The sequence below is a fragment of the Elephantulus edwardii genome, unplaced genomic scaffold, assembly GCF_000299155.1.
Source record: "Elephantulus edwardii isolate Elephantulus edwardi_28Jun2011 unplaced genomic scaffold, EleEdw1.0 scaffold00056, whole genome shotgun sequence".
In the NCBI taxonomy this organism is placed as follows: domain Eukaryota; kingdom Metazoa; phylum Chordata; class Mammalia; order Macroscelidea; family Macroscelididae; genus Elephantulus; species Elephantulus edwardii.
Window position 1 is genome coordinate 10,641,336 of NW_006399806.1, and position 17,185 is coordinate 10,658,520.

The window sequence follows — 17,185 nt, forward strand, 5'->3', positions numbered from 1 at the left end:
ATATACACACATACACACACACACATACATAGATACACACACGACACCATTTCAGTATTTTTCAGTTATACAAGTAAGAAACATTAATTTTCTTATTAAGGTTGTATAAATATCACCACTATCCATTTACATTTTATTCTTTCACTCGAAGCAGAAACTCAGGGTCTCCTAATCAATGCATTCTTATTTCCTTTCTTTCCTTTCCAGCTTATCTTTGATAACTAAGACTAAACATTGATCTCTCTATATCAATTTATTTTAGATATTTCATATACACAAGATCATACAATATTTATTCTTTTGTGACTAACTTATTCATCACAACTTTTTCAAAGTTCATGCATGTAGTTGAATGTATCTGTACTTAATTTTTCTTTATAATAGAATAATATTCCATCATTTTTACTGGATAATATTGAAGTAAATCACTAAACTGCTCTTCCTAGATGATTTTCATCTGGAAGTTCTACTGAATATATTATGGATGACACTTTTGGTATTTTTTAAAGAATATTTTTTGTCATAATGAGTGAAAGTTTATAGAAAACTAGTTTTCTATTCAACAATTCATACACATTTATCTTGTGACATTGACTGCAATCTTCACAATATAGCAGTAATTTTCCTACTTATTCTTTGTGTTTTAACATTTTCATTTTCACTTCTTACTCTTCCTTCCTGCATTCTTAGTTTTATTTCTGGGTAAATAAAACCTTTAGATTTATTGTTCTAAGAGGTGCATACCTTCTTACTGTTATTACTTCATAGGTCTGTATGTTGTTTGGCTGAAAATTATTTCATGGGGTTAAATTCAGTTCCAGACTGGAAGGTTTTCTAAAGGCCATGATAGCAAGGTTCTGCCTTCCACTATTGTACTACTAAATCTGATCTTTTTATAATTTTGGGATTTCTTCCATGTTTTCCCCACTCTTGTCCAGGACCTTCTACTGTGATCTCAATTAGAGCAGTCAATAGTAGTAGCTGTGAACCATCCTAGTACTTTTGATCTCAGGTTGGTGGAGGCTGAGGTTTGTATGGCCCATTAGTCATTTGGATTAATTATTTCCATGTATCTTTAATTTTCTTCACCTTTTTTTGTTGCAGATATGTAAAGACCAATAGTTTTATACAAGATAACTGCTGACAAGTTTTTCAAACTCTAGTCACTGCTCCCTCAAATAAAATGCAGAACATTTAAATACCAATGTCCTGTAGCTTCCAGGGATCTATGGTACTTAGTGGTAAGAAGTTGTGTTGCCAACCCAAAGACATGTAGTTCAAATCCACTAGCTGCTCCATGGGAGAAATATGGGCATTTCTTCTTAGGTAATTTGTGATTTATAGCCTCTGAAAATCTTCTGGAAGATCAGCTATGAGTCAGTTCCAACTCCATAACACATAACAACTTAGGTTCCAGCACTATAGTCCCATAGGATGACAAACTCATAGGTAAATAGTTTTTGAAATCCAAGTCAAGACTACAGCTTTCAATATGAATTATACCTGAACACGAACAAAATTTTTTACAACTGGGGTGATAAACAACATAATGATAAATAGAGATAAAGCAAGCTGCCAGTGATTTCATTGCTTGACACAACATCAGAAACTATTGAATATATTCTGAGCTTTCAGAAAGACCAATGATTCAGAATATTCCTTAGAAGTTATGATGAAGAGACTGACTTATCAAGTCATCAAAAAGGTTATTTCTTTCTGGTGGGCAAGAAATCAAAGCACATATTTTAATCAAGATACTTGCTACAGAAGACTTCTTAAAACTTTAAAAGTACAGATGTCACTTTGATGACTAAAGTATACCTGATGCAAGTCATGATCTTTTCAATCTACTCATAAGCATGTGACAGCTGAACAATAAAAAAAGAAAAACAGAAAAATCAGTATAATCAAACTGAAGGGTTGGCAGAAACTATTGAATATATTCTGAGCTTTCAGAGAGACCAATGAATCAGAATATACCTTAAAAGTTATGATGAAGAGATTGACTTATCAAGTCATCAAAAAGGTTATTTCTTTCTAATAGGCAAGTAATTAGAAAGACTTATCTCTAGAAAAGGATATGTCAGGTTTGGTAAAATTGAATGTCAGTGAATATGAGGGGCAACAATGAATTATAATAACAGAGCAGAACAATAGACTCAAACATACAAAGGACCACAAAAAATAGTACAACATCATTATGTACTTTAAGTTACACATAAAGTAGCATGATTTTGAGTCAACTAAATGACAGCTAAAACAATCAACAACACATTTTATTGATCCAATAATTTATTTATCTTTGAGCTTTTCCATCTTTTGTGTATTGTGAATAATGTTGTATGAACAACGGTGTACAGTAAAAGTAACTGCATGTAATCCTGCTTTCAACAATAGTTAAAATTTGACACAGGAGTTGATACTTTCAATAGGATAAATCTTGTTGATGTTTATGCTTTGTTTTTGTCTATGTTTTCTTTGGTTAATATGTTTTTGTGTGTCATATTTAAGAAATGAAGTATTGTCTAATACTTTGTCATGTAGATTTATGCTTATTAATAACTTTAGAAAGGATATTAAGAATAAATATTTTATAACAAATAATAATAATTCTTATTATTAATATCATTAACATTATTTATACTAATGCTGCTTTCAAGGGCTTTTTAAAAATGTAGGTTTTGTACCTACATTTAAATTTTTTATTAATTTTGGATTAATTTTAATGCATTTAGGTATCCATATTGGTTTATCTAGAAGATTGATTATACAGAAGTTACTGGACTATTTGGCAGAAAAGATTATCCTTTGTCCATTGAATTATATTGGCAGTTGTAGTTGTTAGGTGCTGTCAAATTATGTATGACTCACAACAACTCCATTAACAACAGATCTGTACCTTATCCTACCATGCACCATCCTTACTATCCCAGACACATTTAAGCCCATTGCCACAGACATGGTAGCATTCCGTCTCACTGAGGGTCTTCTCATTTGTTGACCCTTTACTTTTCCAAGCATGATGATCCTTTGCAAGTAATAGCGTCTTTTAACAATCAATATGCTTAAAGTACATGAGGTTAAACTTTACTATCCTTGCCTTTAGGGAGCACTCTAGTTACACTTTCTCCAAGACAAATCTATTTGTTCTTTTAGTAATCCATAGGATATTCAGTACTCTTCTCCAACACTACTACTCAAGGCATCTATTATTCTTCTGTCATCTTTATTCATTGTCAAGCTCTCAGACGCATAGCAAGTGATTGGAAGGGTCTACCTTAGTCTTCAAACTGACATCATTGCTTTTTGGGTCTTTGGAGATGTCTCTGATAACAGATTTTTCCATGCAATACGTCTCCTGATATCCTGATTGCTGGTACCAAGAATGTTTATTATATATCCAAGTAAGATGAAATTGTTGACAATTTCAATCTTTTCACTAGCTCTCATGATGTTGCCTATTGGCCCAACAGCGAGGATTTTTGTTTTCTTGATGTTGAGATGCAATCCATATTGAAAGCTTTTGTCTATGCAGCAAGTCCTTGCTTTGAGAAAGTAAGACTGTATCATCTATATAACAAAGGTTGTTGACAAGTCTTCTTCCAATCTTGAAGTCACATTTCTCTTCTTAAAGTCCAGCTTCTTGAATAATTAAATGGGTATGTTATTGGTATCTTTGTAAATATAATTACTATATGTAAATTTATTTACTTATTTGCAGACTGGCCAAGCAAGACAGGAACAAGAATTATGTAAGAAGAGAGAAACTCAGTAATGTGGACTACATTAGTTCACAGACCACTTAAAATCCTTTAGTTTACATTTTAAGTTTTCAATGAAATAATTAAATTGATGTGAAGCATTCACTGGTATAAGGCTGACATAACTATTCAAACCAGTAAAATTTAAGGAACAAAAACAGAAACCATTTCCATTTTACAAAATATAGATATCTCACTAAGTTCTGGAAAATTCAGTTATGGGAGTGAAATCTATGAGCAAGTATAAAAGGATTTTCCTTGTATGTATTAAATTACTGTAAACAAACAAGAATTTTTTTAACCACCAACAAGTTAGATACCAAAAAATATTCAGCTGTGGCTCTTGATTATAATGAAGATTTACTTTTCACTTTATATATGTATTTGAAAGATGTTATGCAAATCTCTGAACTGAAAAATAAGCCAGCTAATGAGCTTTATAACACATAAATAGAAAAGTACATTTCATGCTTTCTTTAATAGAGATTCTTTTTCTAAAGGAATATAATTCAGTTGAAGCGTCATCAAGCTATCTTTGTGAATGTGAAGGAAGTGCCAACACAAATAAGAAGGCTTATTCCCAGAAGTTCGATTCATACCTCAAATCCCTGTGGTCTTCCTAAACTTTCTTTCATATGCTTCCATGCAACAAGAATCTCTGACACAGACATACTTGTAGCCTTGACATCTGTGGGGGCAGCAGTGGGTTCTGTGTGAAGGAAAAAAACAAAAGATAATAAGCCCTGATTTATAGCACTTTAGGTAGATCAAAGGATTGACACTTAATTATTCATATGCTAACCTCTTATACCTTATTTTTGAAGTAAAATACTATGTTAAAATGATAACAAGATGACGTTTTCTGATTTCCATACTTGGATCGTGGTGCGCGGTTCCAGTTACCAGCTGCTCTGAGGGAGAGAGATATGGACAATCTCCCCTGTGTGATTTACTGCCTCTAAATCTGACTTGATAATACACAACAACAACAACAACAACAATAACATTCTTAGATCAATAGAATTCTGATGGCATCATCTCTGTGGTTGCCTTGCTCACTGAAAGACTTTGTCTTTCAGGTGGTTTAAATCCACCAGGGGATTTCCTGGAGAAATATTGGCAATCTCCTCCCAGCTGATTCACAGCCTTGGAAACCCAACTGAGGGTCAGCTATTATGATTCAATGGTAAAGAGAAAGAGAGATACTTTGATCAATTTTCCTCAATATCTTACCAATGACATAGGCAATCCTACCAAGACAAACAAAGACAACCTTTATCCTGGATTAGCTAAGAGATTTTTGCAGACATTAAATTGGCTGATGTCATAGGCATTAAATTAACCTGCTGTCATTTTAACAAAAGGATCAAAAGAATGGGCTGTAGAGTCTAGCTAGTCTTTTAACTTTTGCCACATTTTATATGTGTGTATGTGTGTGTAAGCCACGGGTGGCAATACTTAAGGGTACTTTGGGTAGACTGTTAAATGATCCAGGAAGTATCAGAGTACACAGAGTCACTGAATCAGAAGGAATTGGCTGACACAGAAGAATTTAATGAAATAACATATGAGCAAGAGCCTATGGTGATGAAGGAGGAAGTTCAAATTGCTCTGAAGGAATTGGCAAAAAACTAGGCTCCTGGAGTTGATGGCATACCAATTGACATATTTCAACAGACAGACACTGCTCTGGATGTGTTCACTAAGTTGTGCCAAGAAATTTGGAGGACAGCCAGCTGGCTGACTGGAAAAGATTGACATTTGTTTCCATTCCAAAGAAAGGTGACCCAACAGAGTGTGGGAATTATCGAACAATATCATTAATATCACATGCAAGCAAGATACTGCTGAAAATTATCCAAAAACCTTTGAAACAATATGTCAACAGAGAACTGCCAGATGTGCAGGCTGGGTTTAGAAGAGGTCATGGTACTAGGGATATTATAGCTAGTGTTAGATGGATCTTGGCAGAAAGCAAAGAATACCAGAAGAATGTCTATCTGTGCTTCATTGACTATGCAAAGGTTTTTGACTGTGTAGATCACAACAAGCTGTGGCTGACTCTGAGAAGAATGGGAATCCCAGAACATTTGATAGTGCTTATGCGAAACCTATACTTGGACCAAGAGGCAGTTGTCAGAGCAGAGCAAGGAGACAGTACATGGTTCAAAATCAAGAAGAGGGTCCATCAGGAATGTATTCTGTCTCCATACATTTTCAATCTGTATGAACAGATCATTGGAAATTCTGGGCTGTATGAGGAGGAATGTGGCATCAGGATTGGTGGAAGAGTCATTAACATCCTGTGTTATGCAGATGACACAACCCTGCTTGCTGAAACTGAGGAGGACCTGACACGCTGCTGCAGAAGGTCAAGGACTGCAGCCTCCTAGATAGATGAAGCTTAACATCAAGAAAACAAAGATTCTCATTCTACAACAGTGGCACCATATAGAAAAACTGGATGAAATAAGTTTACGGCATTGAAGTCTATGGGGGAGAGAATAGTCTAAAAGTATTATATTTTAGGGCATTATTTTTATCGTAGGAGTACACAATGAGGGTTGCAGAGTGGATTATATTTGGGGGTAGGGGGTCGGGTTTAGGGAGGTGCGGGGGGGATTGTGTACCAATGAGGGAGGTTTTTTTTTTGCTTTTCAAGGAGAGGAGCAGACGGGGGTGGGGAGGGGTTTGTGCGGGGAGAAGGGTGCAACAATGAATGAATGGAATTCCAAAATCTCTGTAGATGTTCATTGACATGAAAAATAAACAAACGAAATTTAAAAAAAAAAGAAAACAAAGATTCTCACCACTTGGCCAATTGGCAGCATCAGTATGGATGGTGAAGAGATTGAGATAGTTAACAGTTTTAGTTTACTTGGTTCCACAGTCAACACTCTTGGTAACAGCAGCCAGGATATCAGGAGACGAATTGCATTGGGAAAGTCAGCTGTGAGGGACCTCTCAAAAGTACTGAAGAGCAACAATGTCAGGCTGGAGACTAAGGTGTGCCTGATCTGGGTTATAGTCTTCGTAATTAAGTGCTATGCATCAGAGATTTGGATGGTGAATAGGGATGATAGAAGGAGAATTGATGCCTTTGAGCTGTGGTGCTGGAGAAGAGTGTTGAATATATCATGGACTGCTAGAAGAACAAACAGGTTTGTCCTGGAAAGGATGAAGCCAGAATGCTTCTTGGAGTCAAGGATTCTGAAGCTTCATCTGACATACTTTGGGCATGTTGCAAGGAGGGACTGGTCCTTGGAGAGGGACATCATGTTTGGCAGAGAGGAGGGGTGGCAAAGGAGAGGAAGACCTTCGATAAAATGGATAGATTCTATGACTGGAGTGGTGGGAATGAGTGCATTTGAGATGGCTAGGTGGGCACAGGATAGAACGACATTTAGAGTTCTTGTACATAGGGTCGCTATGAGTCGCAAACGACTGGATGGCACATAACAACACAACATCTCTCTCTCTCCCATCTCTATTTATTTCTCTATAGCTCTACCTCTACCTCTATCTCTATGTATTATCTATCTATCTATCTATCTATCTATCTATCTATCTATCTATCTATCTATCTATCTATCTCATGCCCTAGTGCAAGGAATTGCACTGTCTACTCATGTAGTTTCAATCCACAAGCTGTTATGAGGGAGGAAGATGAATAGTCAACTCCCCTGTGATTTACCTCTTAAAACTCACTAGAGGGTCAGCTATGAGTTGTTCCCAACTCGAAGTTACACAACACCAACAATGTATATTTCTATTTCTACTTTGGAAAGTTGCTTTACCTTTCAAGTTTTCATTGCCTCATTGGTAATATCAGGATAATAAGAATACTTATCAAATTTAGGGTTATTTTAAAGCTAGTTTTAATGTAATTATATACATAATACTTAGTTCTGTGCTTGATATGTAAGCCATTAACCAAATATGAATGTTATTGTTACTTGAACTGAATCTTTGCCCTATGAAGAAAACTCAAGAAAAAAGGACTAAATTTCGTTAGAATTTTTTTGGTTGTTGCTCCAAGTATCAAACTGTAAGAGTTTGATATGTAAGAGTTATGTTATGAATCATGGTATTTAAAAGGTGTGCACTGACTTTTAAGATACATCTAGGTCTAAAGGGAAAGTCCCAGAAGGTCTCCATGTGTTCTTCAAAACTGCTTTTCATCTGTTTTTACGCTAGGTGACATTTCTTACTATTTTTTCACTGACATGCACAGTGTCTGACTGGCCTGCATCTGGATGTGTGCTTTATTTTTGGGTGCACTCTATCAAGTGAACAAAATATTTCCAGCTCTCAAATTGCTGAATCATAACTACTTTGTAATAAATATACATTATATGAAATAACAGAATAAAAGCCACATAATAGTTCAAACATTTTTGTACAAATGCAATTAGAAATCAAAACAAGCTACTCAATGCAAAATTTAGGGACTTTGATACAAATCCTGTATCATCAATAAAATTCAGAGTTGTTATTATTGTTGTGTACCACTGAGTTGGAACTAACCCATAACTGACCCTCTGGTGGGTTTTCAGAGGCAGTTAATTACACAGGAGGAGATTACCCATCATTCTTCTATACAGGAGCTGGTGGATTTATACTACATGCCTTTGGGATTGTAGTGCAGCGTCTTTACACTAGGCCACCAGAGCTAGTATACTATAAAATGGTTGGTTTTTTTTTAAATTCAGAGGAATGTAGCTGAATTAAATATTTTTTTCCTCCATAAAGATTGTTTGGTTCCATAACCAAGACTCTTGGCACCAGCAGTCAGGAAATCAAAAGATGAATTACATTGGGAAAATCTGCTGTCAAGGACCTCTCCAGATTACTGAAGAGTAGTGGTGTCAAACTAGAGACTAAGGTGTGCCTGATTCAAACCATGGTCTTCAAAATTACTTGCCAAGCAGCACAGAGCAAGACAATGACTAAGGACGATAGACAAAGAGTTGATGATTTTGAGTTGTGATGCTCAAGAGAGTATTGAGCATACCATGGACTGCTAGAACAAACAGGTATGTCCTGGAGAGGTTGAAAATGAGCTTCTCCTTGGAGCAAGGATTTTGAAGTTCCATCTAACATATTTTGGGCATGTTTTCAGGAGGGACCAGTCCTTGGAGAGGGACATCATCCTTGGAAGAATGGAGGGACAGTGCAGTAAAAGAGCCTGAGTGAGATGGATTGACTCCATGACTAGGGTAATGGGGGTAGATGTGGCAGAGACAATGAGATAGACTCAGGATAGGACAGGGTTCAGAGCTATTGTACCTAGGGTTGCTATGAGTGACAGGTGACTCAAATGCACATAACAACAAATATTTTACTAGTGAACTCTGGTGACCTAGTGGTAAGGAGTTGCTTTGCCAACCCAAAGGCATGAATTTTAAAATCTCCAGCTGCTATGCACGAGGTAAGGGGTTCAGGTATTGGGGGGAAGAGAAATCTCCTGTGCAATTTAACTGTCTCTGAAAACCTGCTGGAGGGTTGGCTATGAGTTGATTTCTCTGACTCTAAAACAACACAGACATCGCAACAACAACGACTTCACTATGAAACTGAAGAACATACAACTATTTTCTCATAGCTTCTATTTTTCTAATGGAAAGCGATCTTATACCTACTCAAAAATTCTGTTACATATCATTAAAAGAAAAATATATGTCAAACTCCTGTATTCACATCAGTATAAAAGACACACACAAAAATCTTTTTCAAAGGTTATGTTTTCACTGAGCAATCATTTTTTGCTTTTGGGTTTTCTTTGGTAAAGTCTTTATTACAATCACCTGTTAAAACTATGTTCACTTAGAGTGCTTTGGAAAATGCACATTAATCTTAACACAGAGACTGACATTCATTCTAGTCATGGTATAAAATTGTAATTTCTCATTCTTCCACCCTTTCAAGATTTTCTATTACTTTGCTTGGTAGTTCCTCTCAGCTGAATCCCTATATTCAGTGAGCTCTCTTTTATCTGTGTATTTATTCAATGAAGATTCATTTGGGGAAATGTTTCTATTTCTACAATTCTGTTTAACATGCTTACATTAACATTGACCTACCTCCACTTGCCCTAATTGCTGTTTAGTAGGAGTTAAAATACTTGATTTTAGAGGTAAACAAAAGGAAATATAGATTTTCTTAAGGTGTATGTATATATACAGCATCATCTCCAGAAGTTAAGATATGATTTGTTTCAATGTGAGCCATAAATTATCATTTCTTATTCTGTGGAAGTTTTACTTATCTTTAGAATGAATGCATTGCAGAGATTTGAATGCCAAGTATCTTCCCCCCGCCCCAGCTTTTATATTATTGAAGAAATTGCATCTTTGTCAAGGAAGATTGCAAGAGAAAAATAATTTCACGAACACAAAATATGTGATTGAGTGGCAACCTTTATTATATCTCACTTTATTTCTACAGACAAGACTTATTTCTAGCTTTACTACCTCTACACAATTTTAAAGTACTTCTCAAACAAGAAAGGTGAAAAAGAAGATAACTTGAAAAATTCAGAGCCTTACTTCTTAAACAACCTCACCACTGTTAAAGCTCTAAGGATTTTAAATCAGGGTCAGATCCAAGCTGACATTTCACAGTTGTATTCTTAGGGGGTGCCTATTACAGAAGCATCTAGTAGGATGAAGGTGAGTGAACTAAACAAGAAATGAAGAGTCATTTTCAATTTGTTTCAACTTATGGATGTAAATAGAATCAGAGATGGACCAGACAGACCCACGATGACCTGAATTAGAAATGTCAGTGTGTGTGGGGAAAAAAACATTACCTCAGTCAGTTTACTTCTAGAAGTTTAAGTAGGTACTATTCATACTCTATGGAACGCTTTCAAGGGGATCAAAATGTTTGTCTTCAGACAAAAACAACCTACTGGATGAAATAATGTCTGGCTTATATGGGAATTATCTGTTCTGTTTGGACATCCCATTGTAATTGAACAATGGAAAGGTCAGAACTAAAAGTAATTTTGGAAAATTGCTTGGATCAAGAGTCACAAATGAAGTCTGTGGAAAATATCCAATTTTCAGTTCTGTATTGTTTGCCTACATTTGTGCTAAAGTAATTGAGGCCAACATTTTAATTCTAATACTTCGTATGAATTTAGGAATTGTGGTTTTGCTTGGAAAAAAAGATAGAAGATACTAAACCTGAATTCTTGAATGTAGATTGGCATTCATTCTGGCTGCATTCAGAATATGTGCTTTCAGCTTCCGGAGTCTCTACCACTCCCCAGTATAACATACTGGACTGCTTCACTTATTTATGTTTCTTGTATAAACCCTATAAGTTTTTTCCTTTTGACCTATGTAAAGTCTATGCTATTCTTCTGAAGAAAATAAAAGTGATATGTACAAGAGTTAATTTATCCAAATTAAGTTTTTGACCTCCTGAAAAGCCCTAACTAGAGCTCAGACTCTCTGTGTGATAGATTGTCACAGTGTTTGTAACAATGGTCTTGATATGACAGTCTGTGAAGACAGATCAAGGCTCTGGTCTGTTGCTCAAAGTGTTACTGTGAGCTGTGACCAATTTGATTACACTTAAAAACAACACTTAAAAACAACAGAACTCAGATCTCAAGTGTTCCTTCATTTTTTTGCATTTACGTTGGCAACCAGGAGAAAACCAGCTTAACATCCCTCTCACAGAGACAGATTTAAGATACAGAATAGATTTTATGTCATGAGCCCTAGTTGACTCGATGGCACACAAATATATACGTATATATCTGAGCCATAACTGACCCTCTAACAGGTTTCAGAGGCAGTAAGTTGTATGGGAGAAGATTGCTTGTCCTTCTCTTGCAGAGTAGCTGCTGGATTTGAACCATATATGCTTCATAGCTTCATATATAATTTTCTATCTCTCTACCTCTCAATTGACTCCAAATAATTAGACTGGATAGAATAAGATTAGAAACAAAAAGAAACAAGGATGAAGAGAAGATTACAAATTAAGCATAATTATTATTTGTTGATAGTTTAAATAAGTTTATAGGAAGCTCTGTAGCCAACTGCTAAGAAACTGCACTGCAATCCCAAAGGCACATTGTTCTAATCCACCCACTGACCCACAGGAAAAGGATGGACAATCTCCTCCAGTGTGATTTACTGCCTCCAAAAACCCAATGGTGTCAACTGTTGGTCAGTTCTGACTCCATGGCACACAACAACAGCAATGATTATATTGTTATATTCCTAATTTTCCCATAAGGAAATTGAGGGGCATAACATTAAGCATCTTGCCCAAGCTCACTGAGTTGCTAAATAGTAGAGATAGGATTTTGAACTTAGGAAGTTAAAATGCTAATTACCCTGTTCTGCTTCTGTGTCTCTGTCTGAGTTATTGTACTCACTTGGTATTCATTTCTTTCTTGTTGCCTGTTCTCCCCCAACTCTCTCAAATAATGGAACTAATGTTGCATTTTTCTTTCCCAACTAACTATTCTTAAGAATATTATTGTTGGGTTCCCCACTTGAGCTCTCTACTTCTATGTCTTCCTAGAAACCACCTAGACACCCATCATTACCCATTTAATCCTGGTATAATCTTATTCCTAACTCCTCTATTCCTATTTGATAAACTTAAAAAAAAATGAACTGAAGCTCCATGGATCTCCATAGTTTTTGCCATATTCTGGGATCTCTGTGACTTTTTCAATCTCTAAATCCTAGGATGTTTCTTGCCACTCTTCTGTTCTGTGTTACACTCATATAATTGATGGGAATTCAGGGATTTATTTTTAAGCAGTGTATGTCTAGTGGATTCAAAGATTTATAAGATCTCTATCTATTTGCTTTTATTTATCATAATATAAATTAGGCTATGGATAACTTGGGATATGAAGTAGTCACATTGATGGATAGATTTCAGTATCCGTTAGATTTAAACTTTTGAATAGCATTACCATGTTCATGAATTTAGATGATACATTTGTATTAAGTGACCTAGCAGCTGGTGTTCTCCAAATAATAAGGGAGGATGTGCTTGTAATATTGATTATCCATCTGACTTCCCAGAAGGGGTGGGAAATAGCATTAATCAAAGGAGAGTTTAATAAACTCCTTAGGAGAAGGGTTATGGTTTCATTATTTTAAAATTCAGTAAAGACAGCTGTAGTTGAACTTTTATAGGCACTAATCCAAATGGATCATCTGGCAAAGATAGGATATTATTCCTTGTATTTTACAACTAATATGCCAATTTATTAATTTTCAAGTTCACATAAATCCCACTAAGCTCAGTTTCAATGAAGAAGTGATCTGGAGAATAAGACTTCATGAATGCTGGCTTTTAATTTTATCTGTGGTAGTTTCATTTGCAAAGGGATAATTGCATATCACTTCCTGCAAATGAAGAGTCTTTATTTTTAGTAAAAATAAATGTAACACACATTTTGCATAGGAAGCAAAGGAAATAATAACTAGAGAAGGCAAATGTACAAGGCAAATACATATATTAAGCAATAATTAATCTAAATATCACTTCTCCTGTTTTTCTATTAGGCATAACTGAATGTGCTGGTTCTGATATTTAAGTCTGATTATTAATTCAGGAGCTCTGGTGGCATAGTGGGTTAAACAACTGGGCAGCTAGCCAAAAAGTTGGCACTTAGCACCTCCCATCTGCTCCACCAGAGAAAGATGAGGTAGTTTTCTTCGGAAAAGATTTATAGCCTTGTGAACTCTAAGGCATAATTCTATTTTGTCCTCTAGGGTTGCTATGAGAACACATAAATAAATGACAGTGGATTAGTTTGTTGGTATTAAATAATTCTAGAAATAACCATATAAAAGTTGATTTGATTTTTTTTTCATCTTGACAAAAATCACTTTCAATTAGTTTGCCATGCATTTTAGTATCACTTATGTTAGGACTTTATTATTCTCTGAAATGCTTAGAACTGTTTCCAAGATGATAGTAGGTACAGTCTTATACTATGCTTAGGAAGTTTGAAGTCAAATTAAAGCTCAAATATATTCTTGGGTATAGAAATTTTATCCAAGTGTAAGGTGCGTGAAAGTTTTGCAGGAAAAAGATTTCTTTTCCTACACTCATATCAGAAAATTGGTGGCACTAATACAGCTAGTCAGAATTTCTTCTTGATTCTTCTAGTCAGAATCGTTGAAAGGGTCACAGTTCATGTATGTTAGCAGAACCATCTGGAGCTCCTCTGACAGTACTATAGTGCAATAGTTAACCTCAAAGCTGCAAGAGTCAAGATCTGAACCTAAGTTAAGTACCATCTATGAATATTTAGGACTAATTACTTAGAATAAATTCCAAGTTTATTCAGTAATAATGTAATTTTCACCTTTATTCCAATAGCTTTTCTGAGAGGGTAAAGAAAAGGGTGGAAAGTACTGGGAAATGCACAAAAACTCTCTTGAAAGTATAGTCTTGTGATTGTCCACTACACTACCTTCCAGCAGAACATAAGGGTAGAAGGAAGTCTGTGAGGTGTGTCTTAAAAGTCTGTTCTCCATGTTTGCTTCAGAACAAGAATTCTGGTGACTTCATCAGATGGAGTATCTGACACACTTTCTTCCTGGCATATTATCTGCTGTGAGAGGGTGATCTCTTTCTGCTGATGTTACTAGTGTTCTTGGTATGAAGATGAAAGACCATGGTATAAACAGAAAAAAGAGGACCAGTATCATCTCTCTTAATTTACCTAAGACTGTGGAAGGATTTTTATATGGTAAATAGAGAAATGGAAAGATGAAGAAGCAGAATTTGCCTAATGGATAATTAAATGTCAGTCAGGTCAGTTGTACTTCTGGCATGAGTATAATGATTACATTTCCTGTGAGATTTAAAACTTTTAAAAACCCAAACCTATGAATTGGTCTTGACAGCAATGAGTAAATGAATGAATGATAATGATAAAAGGTAGCTTGTGAGTCCTATATGAACATCCATAGAGATATAGGAAAGCAATATGTTACATATTATATCCATATTACATATCCATACTAATATGGATACAATATGTAGTTACAAGTTTACGGTAGACTTTGACTCTTTCAGGGAAGGGTTTACTTTAAAAAAAAGTGCTCCTTTCCAGATAAATCAATTTGCCAAATGAATAAAAAGGAGAGGTTGATAAGTGAATACCTATTCTAGAACAGTATTTTAAAAAGAATATTTTCTCATATAGACTAGATTAAAGGAATCTCGGTGGGGCTCAACCACTAACCTATGAGCCAATAGTTCCGTTTCACTGGCTAGATTCACCAGGAAGAGACTGGTGATTATGTCTATAATGGTTTTTATATAGAGTTTTATGACTATCATGATTTTTTTTAAAATAAAAACTGGCCAAGTCTACTCTACCATTTTGAGCCACTGAGTAGAAAATTAACACAATGCTATCTAATGACAATAGAATAGGTGGATGTAATTTCAATTTTAAAGGTGTCCAGAAAAGTTCTGCCTTGAGATCTTAATTCTTAAGGTGGAAGAAGGCCAGGCTGGGAGGAGATCTCCTGGCTTGCACACAGGCTCTGCTGCCTTCAGAGAAGGCTCTTCTTCTGCATTGTCCTGCGTGTTTCATCTGACACCATTGAACAAGTCCACAATGTTAGCCATATTTACATCTGAAATTCCAAATGAGTAAACTAACTTAATGAGTGAGCAAATGCAAATATATGTTTGATTTAGGTTGTCAGAACATAATCATACTCATCCAGATTTAATTTGACGGGTCTCTTTCATATTCCAGTCTACCAAAATAAATGAAATGTTACTATGAAATATGTTACAACAATCTAAGTGTCTTTGTAAGAAAATGTGCATATTTCTTACCCAGCTTGAAAGAGAAATTTCCAAGGGCAAGTTATTTAAAGTTTAAGGGAGCACAGAATAAAAAGCATGATGGTGGCTGTAATTTAATGTAAAAGCAAAGAGTGGCAAGAAATCACAAAGCTGAATTTTTAAAAGAGTATTGATATTACCATGTAAAACAGATTCCCAAATTTTTGCCATTTACCTAATATGACCTGTGGGCTAGTATGAATATTGTGTACTTGATAATTAGGTTGAAGCAACTTTAATGTAATAAGAATAGATACTCCCTGAGTGTCTATTTCAAAATTTGGAGTAATAAGTAATGCAAAATATAATTTTAGATATTTCTAACTGGGCAGCAAGGTCATGCACCACATAATATCCACAATATGTTCTGGAAATACTGAATACGGAATTATATGATTTGGATGCTATGCAATTTGGAATACACCTAAGTAATCAGTGCTAATATTTACTGATTTTTTTTTTCTACTTTGTGATGTTTTATAATCTTGGTTGGATTTCCAGATCAGAACTTCGCCTTTCCTTCCTGACACTGCTTTCACTAGCACTGGCTTTGATGCCTTTGGGAGCCGTGATGCACCTTTTGTTAATAAATTTGAAAGAAAATTAAACAGACAGACAACACTACAACACTCAAGAGATGCACAGTGCACAGGATTTGATGCTGCTGCCTGAGTTAAAGCTTGTGCTGTTATATAGTAAACTTTTTATATGTATGTAGGGAAAAATTCACATTACAATAGTGGTTGAACATATGGTACAGTACACTTATAAGCTGGTAATGCAGGCATTTATTACAAATAAAGGGAACTCTGGTGGACTAATGGCAAGAAGCTGCACTGCAATCCTGAAGGCACATGTTTCAAGTAAACTAGCTGCTCAAGGGAGAAGGATAGGCAATTTCCTCCTGTGCAATTAACTACCTCTCAAAACCTGCCAGAGGGTCAGCTATGGTTCAGTTCTGACTTGATGGTACACAATAACAACAACAACAATAATATATATTATATATAGATGATACATGTACTGTGAAATTGTACTAATGGCAGTACAATCACTTTGCTTACAAGAGATGTGAGATAAAGAAAATGTGTACGGAAAGCTGTTATATTTGCTCTATCTGGTTAGGTCCTCTATTTTCCATTTTCAGATCAGGATTTCTGAACTCTGCATCACTTTATGGACCATGGACATATGTGCACTTGGACATTGTTTGAAGAGATGTTATGCACGGTTATATAAGGTAGTTGTTAAAAGCATGAGCTTTGGAGTTCTATCAATTTGGGTTCAAATCCCATCTATGTCACTTAGTCCTGATGTAAATGTGAATAGGTAATTAGCAATTAAAATGACTTTTCTTGCTTTTAACTCAATGCAACTCACAGCCATTGATTTAAAATTGACTCATAGCTGACCCTCAAGTGTTTTTTTTTTGGGAGGAGATTGCCTCAGAGCTAAAGGTGGATTTGAACTGCCAGAGAGGTGTGACCTTTGGGTAAGCAGGGCCACTCCTTGTGGACTATGTCACCAGAATTCTCTAGCAGTATCCTAAAAAAGTAGAATAAAGC

At 35.5% G+C, this 17,185-nt stretch overlaps 1 protein-coding gene across 1 annotated transcript in view; it reads right to left on the bottom strand.

Annotated features, from left to right (window-relative positions):
* Nucleotides 1–17,185, bottom strand: part of CNTN5 (contactin 5) — a 789,484-nt gene that overhangs the window by 49,350 nt on the left and 722,949 nt on the right. Inside the window, exon 17 of the mRNA XM_006887326.1 lies at nucleotides 4,361–4,470. Within this exon, the coding sequence (XP_006887388.1) occupies nucleotides 4,361–4,470 (110 nt within the window). The remainder of the gene's footprint in view (nucleotides 1–4,360; nucleotides 4,471–17,185) is intronic.